General features: G+C 33.7%; 1 protein-coding gene across 2 annotated transcripts in view; it reads right to left on the bottom strand.

Moving 5' to 3' along the window:
* The window catches only part of ANKRD26 (ankyrin repeat domain 26), a 77,645-nt gene extending 64,773 nt beyond the window's left edge, over positions 1 to 12,872 (bottom strand). The window contains exons 1-7 of one of the 2 annotated variants that reach the window (XM_044679524.1): positions 12,360 to 12,872; positions 10,052 to 10,199; positions 9,345 to 9,406; positions 3,585 to 3,681; positions 1,630 to 1,658; positions 1,458 to 1,539; positions 1,308 to 1,352 (exon numbers count right to left, since the gene is read on the bottom strand). In XM_044679524.1, the coding sequence (XP_044535459.1) occupies positions 1,308 to 1,352; positions 1,458 to 1,539; positions 1,630 to 1,658; positions 3,585 to 3,681; positions 9,345 to 9,406; positions 10,052 to 10,199; positions 12,360 to 12,551 (655 nt within the window). In that variant the 5' untranslated portion in view covers positions 12,552 to 12,872. The remainder of the gene's footprint in view (positions 1 to 1,307; positions 1,353 to 1,457; positions 1,540 to 1,629; positions 1,659 to 3,584; positions 3,682 to 9,344; positions 9,407 to 10,051; positions 10,200 to 12,359) is intronic. The other variant, XM_044679525.1, reaches the window with a different exon arrangement.
* Between the last annotated feature and the right edge of the window lie 334 nt (positions 12,873 to 13,206).

Below are 13,206 nucleotides of genomic sequence, written 5' to 3'. Positions count from 1 at the left end.
TGACAGTCTTCAATGGTAATCTCATCCACCATCATGACTTCAATGGGAAATAGTCACAACAGGTCATACCAGATTCTTTACATTTTGAGAGAAGGCTGATCAGAGGAGGGGATTACTCTTATTATAGTTTGCCTAGATTTCACCAAAGCACTTAATTCCCCCATGTCATCTTTGTGAGCAAAATGACAAACAAGTACAAACACAAGAAAGAGAAAGTATAGCTAGATACTATTTTGTCAGATTTTGTTGACAATGTGCTCAATATTAGGCAATACAGCAGCCAGAAGAGCTAGGGCAATTTTAGATTTTTAAAAAAGAGATACAATGTCCAAAGGAAGGGAAATGTGCATTTAGCTGGCCTCTGCCTTGGAAAGACCACACCTTAGTTTGGGAGCCCACATCTTAGACTGGCTCAGGACTCCTCAAGTTGTATGTCCTCCTGGGTCTTTAAACTCAACATGAACAAACTCAAATTCATTATTTTTCTTCCTCTCCTTCTCTACCTCTGACCTCCTTAATCCTTTTATATTCTTTATTTTTGTTAAAAGTGAGCCCATCTTCTTAGGCACCTCGGTCCACATCTTTGACGCCTCTCTCATTCAAATATATGTGTGTATATAAATATTAAATATACATGTATGCATTTATATATATACACAAAAGTTGCTAAGTCCTGTTGATTCTATCTTCACATCCATCATCTTCTTCCTCCTCTTCATTCACAAAGGTACACTCCCACTTCATGTTCTTATCACCTTTGACTAGACTTTTCAAATAAATGACTAAGTGATCTTCTTATCACTGATTCCTACCTCCTCTGGTCAGTCCTCCATTCTCTTGTTCTAAAGCCTTCTGTGGCTCCCTACTGCCTCAGTTCAGGAGACATTAAGGCTATGAAATACTCCCTCTATAACCATTACCCTTTTTCATGTTGTCTCCTCCCAAAATTTTCCTATATTTTATCTTTTACCTCTTACTTGCCTCCTTTACTACAGACTTTGGGGCATACTTATCTGTAAATTCCACGAAGCAAAGGATTTTTTGGTTTTATATTTGGATCCTAGTGAACAGAGAGTAAACAGCAGGTACATGATATTTAGCAGTTGCTTAATGTATGTTAACTTGAATTGGGTGAGTATATACTCCTTCATGTAATATAGAAAAAAAAACAAACAAGGAAGCATAAAATGAAACTATAAATAAAGTGTTTGAAACATAAAAGTAAAAGCCTGAAGACTTCTTTTAGGTGTGATTTTTAAAATTTACTTATTCTCAGACTTGTTAAAAAGGAATAAAAAGGAAAATACCATCAAGGTCATCTGCATCATCTAAACCAAATTCTTCTAGTAAATCTGAAATACAGGGAGGGGAGAAAGGGAAGGAAAAAATGAAAGATAAATATTGAAAATTATTTAAAATATACTTTTCTTACTAAACTATGGAATTATAAAACTTGCCTGATTTTTGTTTTTCCATAACTCCTTTTTCTGTTTCTTGGTTTGTGAAAGAATCTTTCATTATAAGAGTAGGTTGAGTAGGCTATGAAATAAGATAATTAAAGAACTATATAATTATCCTTAAATTTTTCAATAAATATTGGACAATAAATTAAGGTATCAATGTTATTACCTGCAAATTAGGATATTTCTCAGGATAATCTAAAAATAGAATAAATTTTTTTTATTATCAACTGTATATAAATAGTGTAACTCAATGACAACTTCATGCAAAATGAATAGGCTTGTTGCATCCTGTTATAGGATTTAATGAATGAATGTTTTGATTTAATGTAATTCTGATTATGACATTTGTGTGATCATTAAAATCAATGATTAGTACTCAAAATGCAACAAGTATATAGAGTTGGAACAACAAACAATTTACATTTCAAATAGATCAGATTTCAAGGGATTCAAATACATATGTGCACATATGCTAATATAAAAAGCATGCTGATCAATGACACACATAAAAGTTATCCTTTATAAGAGATAGATACTCAAGTCTCAGAAGAGATTAATTACAAAGCTAATGTTCTAATATGGCAGCATGTTTTCCAAGCGAGGAGAATGATTAATGCATTTATATACAAATGCTCATAGTGTGGATGATTCCTTAGTTACATATTATGCAATATATAAGCAGCAAAGGAAAAATAAAGTTAAAAACAATCTATAACCATTTTCTTACCGCAGAACTAAAGTGCTAGAAACAAATGTCATGAATGGATCCACTAAAACGTATACTTGTAAAAAAATAGTTAATAATATATTTTCACTTCCTTCCATACCCACATTGCCTTCTGGCTTGCCTATCCTCCTTATATCTGTTAATTTATCCATCTTAAAAGTTTCTTGATCCATTCATGAAAGAAGGTATATATAAACCACCTGTATAGTTTATAAAAATTATATTATAAAAACTATATAAATCTAAGAAATGATGTACAAAAACTTCCAATTCTGAAAGTTATTTTTAAAAAGCACAACTTTTTATCATCTCAGAATTACTAATGCGATATTATTATAGACAAAAACATTTTCAAGATATTTTGCTCAACATTCATGTAAAACAAACTATTTCATAAATACTTACAATAAATCACATTTTCTTCAAAAGAACAGCCCCGTGCCTATATGTTTTAAGTTTGCCCTTCTATCTTTAGAAGAGATATATAAAATTCAAAGTTTTGAAAAACAATTTATTTTATAGTATTGGATTAATTAGGTTTAATATATATAAGTACACAAAAATATTAAAAAATTAAAAGAACTTTTAAAAGAGGTACTTCCAAAATAGCACAAATATATTTCTTTACCTCTTATTTATTCCATTTGTATCAGTAATGTAAGTATTAAAACTTACTCCTGGGTAAATCTTTACACTCAGTCAAGTAGGCTAAAAAGAAACAATTAATTATGCACCTTTTGGATAGAGAAAGAATAGGAAATCGCTTAAAATTTCTCTGCCTTTGGCTCTCTTCTTAATTCATGTTGGCAGCATTTCTGATTGGAGAAGAAAACACTCCAATTGACTACAGACAGCTGGAACATGTGTGACTAATTTCTAGGACACATGGATAGCCTATACTGCCAGAGATGAACAACATTTGTCCTTGTAAATGTACTCTGTGTGGGCATCATTAAAAGTCAAGATTTAAGGTAAATTTTTTTGCCCCAGAAATTAATGAAGAAGACCATGTATAATTCAGACAAGGTGGGGAGGGGCCATTGGCTGCAATCTGTATGAATTTCATAAACATCTAGCATGACGTACTCATGGGTCCTTGGGGCAAGTGAATATTTTTATCTTTCCATTGGGTTCTTCTACTCTCCTTCCAATACCTCTCCTTCATAACTTTTCCTCTGGTATGTTCCTTTTATTAAATCTCCTCTTTTTCTGATTTTCCCTAAACAAACTTTCAGTGATACTACTTAGTCCTGTTAGTGGCACTAAGACTTTATGCACGTTCTTATCTTATACATAATCGATTTTAAGTTCTTCTCCAAACCCTGTAATAGCTCCTAGATGCCACTTAAATATTTTTCTTACCAAATTTAACTAACTATATAATGAAATCTTACCTTCAAGTGATCCCCTTGAAATATTTTCTTTCATTGCTTGATTCGTGGCTGCAGATACATGTCTTATAGATTCTTTGGGGAGACTTTCAGAGGCACACTTAACCAATGAAAAGATCAAGATAGTTAGCAAGTTCACTGTAGAGAACAGAAATAAATGTTTTCTGCTAGTAAATTATGAAGTTTCCTCTCAGAAAGAAATGAAAGTTCCATAGAAAATAAATGGTTTTATAAAACATCTTCTTCAAAAGGACAACTTCCTGTCTAACTTTTCCATTTTATGCTTCTATCTTGAGATGAGGTAACATTAGCAAACTCAGTTATATGGGCTAAAGTATGCCATTTTATTAAAAAAAGACTTACTTGTAAGTAATGACAAAAATTCTAAGTCAGGAAATGTACTATAAAATATTATTATTAACCATCATTGTGATTATTATCATCCTCTCTTCAATTTACATTTAAAATACAATTTTTCTATATGCAAACAACATAGGAGAAGAAAGCAATATTCAGGGCCAAAGGTACAGTACATAATATCTCCTTAAAAACATTCCATGTATTACTGATTTTGATTGAGGGAAGTAAGACTTGCAAAGTACACATGGATCTAGGTTTTATCATATATGTGTCTGTGTAAAACAGAGAGGACTTAGCCTTTCCAGACATATTTCCTCAAATATCCAAAAGCACATCACCCTTATCTATTGTACTGTATAACTCAATGCTGACAGTTGAGAATTCAGTGCAACTACTACCTTTCTCAAGAGATCTTCCACACTAAGAATATGTATTTTTTATCTTTGTTTCATTTCCTGTACTCATGCTTGATATCTTTAGTAGATATGATGGCCACCAAATTTCTTAAGTATCATGATTATTTATATGATCTCTACTAATAATAAGTTTCCATCGTCCATTTACATACACTTAAAAGCATACGCATGCTTATTGCCCTTTTCTTCACAATTCATTTCTCTGTCTTTGATCATTTAATCCCTTCAATGCTGTCTGGTTCAATTACAAGAAGGATTTTTCTGCCATCTGACCCTCTTTTGCGAGTAGATAGGGAGAACTATATTATCCTGAAAATAATACAACTCTAAATATAGTACAATCCCAAGTATTTTTTAAAATAATTTTTATTTTTTAGAAAAGTTATCATGGTTACATGATTCATGTTCTTAATTTCCCCTTCACCTCCCGACTTCCCCCCCCCTCCATAGTTTTAACATGTGTCATCGATCAAGACTCATTTCTAAATTGTTAATAGTTGCATTGGTGTGGTAGTTTCAGGTCTACATCCCCAATCATGTCTGCCTCAACCCATGTGTTCAAGCAGTTTCTTTTCTTCTGTGTTTCCCCTCCTGTAGTTCTTCCTCTGAATGTGGGTAGCGTTCTTTTCCATAAATCCCTCAAAATTGTCCTGGGTCATTGCATTGTTGCTAGTACAGAAGTCCATTACATTCCATTTTACCATAGTGTATCTGTCTCTGTCTACAATGTTCTTTTGGCTCTGCTCCTTTCACTCTGCATCAATTCCTGGAGGTCTTTCCAGTTTACATGGAATTCCTCCAGTTTATTATTCCTTTCAGCTCAATAGTATTCCATCACCAGCATATACCACAGTTTGTTCAGCCATTCCCCAATAGAAGGGCATACCCTCGTTTTCCAGTTTTTTTGCCACCACAAAAAATGCAGTTATAAATAGTTTCGTACAAGACTGTTTATCTATGATCTCTTTGGGGTACAGACCCAACAATGGTATGGCTGGATTAAAGGACAGACATTCTTTTATAGCCCTTTGAACATAGTTCCAAATTGCCATCCAGAATGGTTGGATCAGTTCACAACTTCAACAGCAATGTATTAATGTCCCAATTTTGCCATGTCCCCTCCAACATTCATTACTCTCCCCTTCTATCATTTTAGCCAATCTGCTAGGTGTGAGGTGATACCTCAGTGTTGTTTGGATTTGCATTTCTCTAATTATTAGAGATTTAGAGCACTTTCTCAGGTGCTTATTGATAGTTTTGATTTCTTTATCTGAAAATTGCCTATTAATGGCCCTTGCCCATTTATCAATTGGGGAATGGCTTGATTTTTTTATACAATTGATTTAACTCCTTGTATATTTGAATAATTAGACCCCTGTCAGAGTTTTTTGGTATAAAGATTTTTTCCCAATTTGTTGTTTCCCTTCTGATTTTGGTTGCATTGTTTTTGTTTATACAAAAGCTTTTTAATTTAGTATAATCAATCATCCCATTCACATTCAGTTATAATTATCAGTTGTATATTCCCCAACATTTTGGCATCCTCTCTTAGTTCTACCCCTTCTTCTTATGCTATTTCCTTTTAAACCAGTGATTTGTTTTAAACCAGTAACCCTTGTCCCCTCCCTTGATTTACTACCCTTTCTATCCCCCCCTTGTTATTCCCCTCTTTTTATTTTTAAGGCCTAATGAATTCCCTCTCCCTTCTCCTCCCTTTTTTGACCTCCCCACTCCTCTGCTCTCCTTGGTTTATCCCTTCTGACTTTCTCAGTAGGGTTAGATAGAGTTCTATATCTCAATGGATACAGCTACTCTTCCCTCTCAGGGTTAATTCCACTGAGAGTAAGGTTTAAATATTACCTCTTAATGCTCTCTTCTTCTCCTTCTTATAACAGTATTCATCCCCTCCCCTTTCCATGCCCTCTTTATGTATAAGAGAATATCCTATTTTTCTTATTCATTCAAGTTTCTCTTGGTGTCCTCTACTATTCACCCCCCTCTTTCCCACCCACCCCCTTATCATCTTAGACCATTTAGGTACTCCAACCTCTCCCTGTGAATAATTCTTCTAATTACTATAATTGTGAATAGAGTTCACTACAGAGAATTAATTACACATAACATTTCTCCAAATAGGAATACAAATAATTAGATCTTATTGAAGCCCTTAAAGAGGCAAATTTAAAAATAAGAGTTTTCTTTCTTTCTCCTCTGTTTCTTATTTACTTTTTTCATGTTTCTCTTGATTTTTGTGGTTGGATATCGAACTTTCCATTTAGTCCTGGACTTTTCTGTGCAAATACTTGGAAATCTTCTATCTTGTTGAATCCCCATACTTTCCCCTGGAAGTATATAGTCAGTTTTGATGGGTAGGTGACCTTTGGTTGTAGACCCAGTTCTCTTGCCTTTCTGAATATCATATTCCAAACCTTGTGGTCTTGTTGTGTGGAGGCTGCCAGATCCTGTGTGATCCTGATTGGTGCTCCTTGATATCTGAATTGTGTCTTTCTGGCTTCTTATAAAATTTTTTTTCTTTTACTTGGAAGTTCTTGAATTTGGCTATTGTATTCCTGGGGGTTGTCTTTTCAGGGTTTAGTGTAGATGGTGATCTATGGATCCTTTCAAAGTCTATATTGCCCTCTTGTAGAACTTCAGGGCAATTTTGCTGAATAATTTCCTTTAGTATGGAGTCCAAATTTCTATTAATTTCTGCTTTTTCAGGAAGGCCAATGATTCTCAAATTATCTCTTCTAGACCTGTTTTCTTGATCTTTCAATTTCTCAGTGAGATATTTCATGTTTCCTTCTATTTTATCAGTCTTTTGACATTGCTTTATTTGTTCTTGTTGTCTTGAGAGATCATTGGCTTCTACTTGCCCAATTCTTGTCTTTAGAGACTGGTTTTCTGCTATAAGCTTTTGATTTTCCTTTTTGATTTGGTCTATCCTGTTTTCCAGCTGTTTGATTTTGGTCTCCAATTTGCTTATTAATTCTTTTGATTTGGGTGCATTTTTTTCTAATTGCCCAATTCTAGCCTTTAGAGACTGGTTTTCGGTTATAATCTTTTGGTTTTCCTTTTGAATCTGATCTGTTTGTTTCTTCAAGGCTTTCAGCTGGTCATTTCTGGTCTTCAATTTGCTTATCAATTAATTTGATTTCTGAGCCTCACTTTCTAATTGCGAAATTCTGCCTTTTAAACTGTTATTTTCTTGCCAGTTGTCTACCATCTTTCTCATAATCTCTGATTTGAACTCTTCAATAGCTTGTGACCAGTTTTCATTTTTTGGGGAAGGTTTGGATATGATTACTTGTTTGTTCTCCTCTGCTGTTTGCTGTTGTCTGGATTTTTTCTGTGTAAAAGTTGTCGAGTGTTAAAGATTTCTTCTTGATCTTTCTCTTCAGGATCTGTATTCAAAGTCCTCAAGTTCTTTAGCTTCTTGGGGTCTTAAGTCTTGCTGCTCTCAGGAACAGGCCCTGGTGGGCCTAGGTAGCTGTCAAGGACTTAATGGATGCCCCAAACTTACTCTTACTTTTTTGCGCTGGCTTTGGCCTTGTAGGTGGTGTGTGTGTGTGGGGAGGGGTTGCTCAGCTCGCATTTTAGTAGAGCTATTTCACCCCCTTTTAGCATGGAAATGCCCCGATTCCACATACCTTCAATGCTGTGCCCTATTGTGGGGTCCCTTCATTCGTCTGGATTTGTTTTTATGTCCCCTTGAGGAGTCCAATATGTGTGGGTTAGGAGAGGTTAAGCAGCTGCTTTTTACTCTGCCGCCATCTTCTAATCCATGCGTTTTGCAAAATCAATCCCAAGTATTTTGAAGGGTAACTCAGAAAGAGGAAAAGTTCTTGGGTTTTGGAAGAAGCCTTTTTTTCAACATAGTCAATATTATTTTCTCTACCCATCATCAAATAAATAATGAATAAATGTTCAGAAATTATAAATGCAAGAGCCTTGGCATAAGAGCTACTAAAACCCACAACACTGATATATTAGATCTATTGCCACCACAACACATGTGTGAAAGACAATTCCCACAAGACAACACATACGTGAAGTTGTAACAAGTTAATCTAAATCTATTTTCAGTGTTCTCAAGACACTTCCATTTCTACAATCATTCTAGTTATTTCATCACCTTCAATTTATTGAATCTATATCTTTTTGCCTGTCACATACCTCTACAAAATCCTAAAGCTATCATCTGAGGCCTTATCTAATATACTATTTTAAAGAGAATAATTCATGTTCCCTATTACACACCCTCTGCCAAACCTCACTCTTTAAAGTCCTTGCTTGCATCTTTACTTCCTTCTGCCTAGGTTCTCTCTTGGTATCTTTTCCTTCCTCCTATCAATCAAAATTTGACCCTATCATTAAACCCTTATTATTACGTTTTTCATGATGTCTTTCTGGACTAACCATAACTTACTCTGCCATTTCCCTTTGTATCTCCGCGCCCCCCCCCCCCCAGCTGTGTTTACAAGTTGTGCAAAATTTTGATCACAGGTGACACTTAGAGTTGCTCGTGTTGTAGGGAGGCAGGTTATATACTCAATCTTTGTCTAAAATCTCTTATATTATTGAAATATGTATTAATTCCTAGGATAGCATATGGTACAATGGCATTTACTCACTCAATAATTAACTAGATTAATGAATGAATGAATGGTATATATTGAAGTTGATAAAGTATTAAGGGGTAGAGTGGAAAGTTCATGGTCAAAGTCAGGGCTAAATGAATCTATTTTTGGATCCGTTACTAACTAGTTATGAGGCCATGGGTAAATAACTAAGTTTCTATGGCAGTCAGCTTCCTCATGTGTTAAATAAGTGGCTAGATTAGATTATTTATAAAGTCCCTTCCAGCTCTAAAATTCTGAAATTCTGATTCTACAAGTCAATGGTGATGATTAGTGAATAAGTAAATCTGAAATGTAATTTTAAAATACTCAATACTGAATTTTCAAAATAACTTTATAGAAAATACCTCTGAATCCCAGGGTGATTCTGAATCTTCCTCATCTTCCAATCCTAATGCTGACATCATATCTATAAAATATAGGTTTTAAAAATCCCATTAATAATTAAAATACATATTATGGGGAAAATAAAAACTCTTCAAATATATATCTAGTTATAATTACTAGCAAAAACAAAATGAATATGACAACAGAAAAAAAAATTCCAAGAAACAAAGATTGAGAGCAAAATTTGGATTTGGGGATTATGGGCAAAGTAGGTCCTTCTAAGAAAGTACTTAAGGGATAAGTGGTAATTTTTTATAAGATTATATTAAAAAATTGTTTTTCTAAAATATACTTACTATTGTGGGTAAAAAAGGAAGAGAAAGAATGTTTATATTTAAAACACTTAATAGGTCAACACACATCAAATTTACAGGTTTACAATGGCAATTAAGAAAAGGAAATACTTGTAAACACATTCTACAGCTCGAGGAGGTAGCATGATATAGTGGATACAGGGCAGCTTTGGAATTAAGAAGACCTGAGTTCAGGTGCCAATTCTGACAGATTGCTTTGTGACTAGGGGCAAGACACTGAACTTCTTAGTGCCCCAGGCAACTCCATAGAAATATAAGCTAGAGAACAGTTGCCAGTCTGGACTGGTAGAAGTTTCCTCACTGGGGACTTCTCACAATGACAGAATCACAGGTCCTATCAAAAAATAATTTACCTCTCCTAACAGCACACTTCTGTGATGTACTGGGAGCTTGAAGTTCACTCAGAATATTTGGAGTTTCATGATGAATTTGTTCTCTAGTTCCATTATCAAATGATGCACCATCTTTCTTTTCTTCCTCTTCTGTGCCTATTAATTTTTCCTATAATTAATGAGAATGAATGTCCTCAAACAATGTCCTCAAAAAACTTTATTGCTATCATACATAGTACAAATCTAACACATTATATTTGCCAGATGGACATAACAGGCAAATCATACAAAGAATTAAATTTTTCAATTACTTATTTTACAAATTTAATGTATAGAAAAACTCTTCTCCGGTACTATATTAATTTATAGTCCTATATATGCTGATGAGTGTTTTAATGCTTACTTCAACAAATTCAGATACTAGGAACTCAGGAAAATTTAAAAAAAATGAATAAACAGTTCCTGTTCTCAGTAATAATCAAGTAGGGAAGACCAGATACCCTCTGATTAGAGGCTAGAGCCCTGAACTCCCAAACCTCTATTTAAGGAGGGATCTCGGCACAATATTCCCATTTCTCATCTGGCTGTACTACTTTGGGACTTTTCTGACTTCTCCACTCTGCCCTAGGAATCTTAATAGAAAACTTAATTGTCTTGCAAAATTCCATTACACTTGGTACTCTACCTCCTCACTATATCCTGGTTTAAGGGAAAAGGCACTAATTTCAAAACCTCCATTTAAAAAGGGTTCTTGGCACAGACAACTCATTTCTCACTTGGCTATACTTAGCTGACTTCTCCAGTGTCCCAGGACATGGTATTTTTCCCCTAGCCCCCAATTCTTGGTTTCCTTTTATGATGTATGTTGTCTTCTTCCACTAGATTGTAAGCCTCTTGGAGGCAGTGACTGTCTTTTTTTCATATTTATATTAACCCTGGCCTTTGGCACACTGTGTGGCACATAGTGTATACTTAATAAATGTCCACCAAGAAATATGTACAAATAAACATGAGAGAAGAATCTGTGAAATGTATTAAAGAATCACAAAGAGCTACAGAAGTTTGGAAGGATCAGTGAAAATTTTATATAGGGGGATTTGTATGATTTTAAGTTTGAATTACAAAAGGCAAAAAAAGAAGGCAAGGAGAATATTCTAAACACAGGAAACAATGAAAAGAAAGGTACTGAGGCAGCTAAGCTCAGAACTCATTTAGTAAATGATAGGTCATCCAGTTTCATGGAAACATAGATACACGAAGAGTAAATAGATTTAACTACAGTTTCATTACACAACTAGTATTCTAACTACTTCAAGTAGATCTATTAATAACATTATTAGCTTTTCAAATTATTTTTTCAAAAGCTAAGAAAAACTAAAATGACTTTTGGATATCTCATATCAATTAAATTATGAAGTTCATGAGCCCTGGGACTAGGTCTTCTTTGTCTCTGAATTCCATATAACACAGTGACTTATCTATATTACATATTTTACAACTGTGCAGAAAATTAAATTAATAAGTTGTTAAAATTTGGGGGTATTATGACTGTTGTTAAAATATAATGGAGAAATTGGAAATGAAATATTGGAATTTGAGATGGCTAACTACCACGCCCAATTCTATGTGAGTTGTACAAATTAATGTAAGTTTTAGAGTCCTTGCAAGAGAAATATATTTGCAAGTATATTTGGAATACAGATGTATTAAAAATAATATAGAAAATCTAGGATTATGATAAGATAATTATTCAACTTCTGATTTAAACTCTTCTGTTTTTCTGTTAATTGTTATCTTAAAGAATCAGTGTTCCATTTGAAGAACAAAAGGAGGTAAGCTTAAAATTGATCACAAATAAAAAAAGAAATTCCATTTCAGAGTTTTGCAGTTCTTGAGGTTAACATTACTAAGATCTGATGAAAATATTCTAGAATAATCTTATGTGAGTGTTTTAAAAATAGGATGAAACAAATAGCACATGTATATTTTAAATGAAAGCAAATATACATACTGTTTGAATCTTTCAAAATTCCTTCCCTCTTTATAAATCTATTTTTACCAAAAATAATTTTTTAGCTTTTGATCAACCAAAAATTCAATTTTCATTAATTTTGTGCATTTAAGGAAATTATATGGTAGCTACTTGTATTGAATAAATGAAAATAAAGTCATTATGACCTAAAACATTTTTTCACATATTCTTCTTACTTTAATATAACTATAAGAAGAGAACAATTAAGTTTTAGAACTTTATGATTAAGGAGGTGAATGGATAAGATAAGCTCTAAGGTTCATTCTAGATCTAAGTCTTCTATGAAAAATTATTTACCTTGAGAAAAGTAGCATATACATTTGCACTTAAGTCTCCACAAATATCAGCTACAACTGACACAGGAAATTCTGTGGGAATGTTGGTTCCTTGCTTTTCTTTACTTATTTTACATTTAGCTTCATTTCTATCATATTTAGTTGTATGAAGGGAGAAATTCTGTTGATTATTCAAACTTTCTTTTTCTTTCATATTTTCAACATCTTCATCTTGACTTTCTTCTTCATCCTCTGTATCTACATATTCTGATTCTTCCTCCCCATCTATATCATCCTGGTCATCTTGATTGAATTCCTCCTCCTCTTCCTCACTTTCTTCTTCCTCTGCCACTTCATCTTCATAGTCTGCTAATTGTCCTTCACCTTGGATACTTCCTATCCCATGTTCTTCCTGATAGTTCACATATGAATTGTCTGGACTTATCAATGCTTTATGATCTTCAATATTTAAAGTTTCATGAGTTTTCTTTTGAAATGATTGCTGAGGACTTGCATTTCTAGAAATCTTGTCATCTTCATGAAGTGGTTATATGAGCATGGAAGGAAAGGATAGAAAGTGAACAAATATAGAAAGAAGAGTAAGAACCATAGCAAATATAATTACCTTATTAATGCCCAGAGGAACAGACATCTTCTGAACAAGTATTGAAAAGCTGTCAGGTGAGGGATGGACAGGATGAAGGGAGGACTGGGCTTGGGATGAAGGCTTAGGAAGGGAATCTGTGACATCCTCTTTTTCACTATCTGATTGATTGTGCCCATGAAAAGCTCTATGTTCTGTTTTGACAGTGCTACCCTTTTCATCTATTATATTAAAAAAAAATAAAGAGTACGTGAAAATATCTATC

This window comes from Gracilinanus agilis, chromosome 5 (genome assembly GCF_016433145.1).
Source record: "Gracilinanus agilis isolate LMUSP501 chromosome 5, AgileGrace, whole genome shotgun sequence".
Taxonomy (NCBI): Eukaryota; Metazoa; Chordata; class Mammalia; order Didelphimorphia; family Didelphidae; genus Gracilinanus; species Gracilinanus agilis.
The sequence above is the reverse complement of the archived record's forward strand: the minus strand, read 5'-3'. Positions and strand labels throughout refer to the sequence as shown.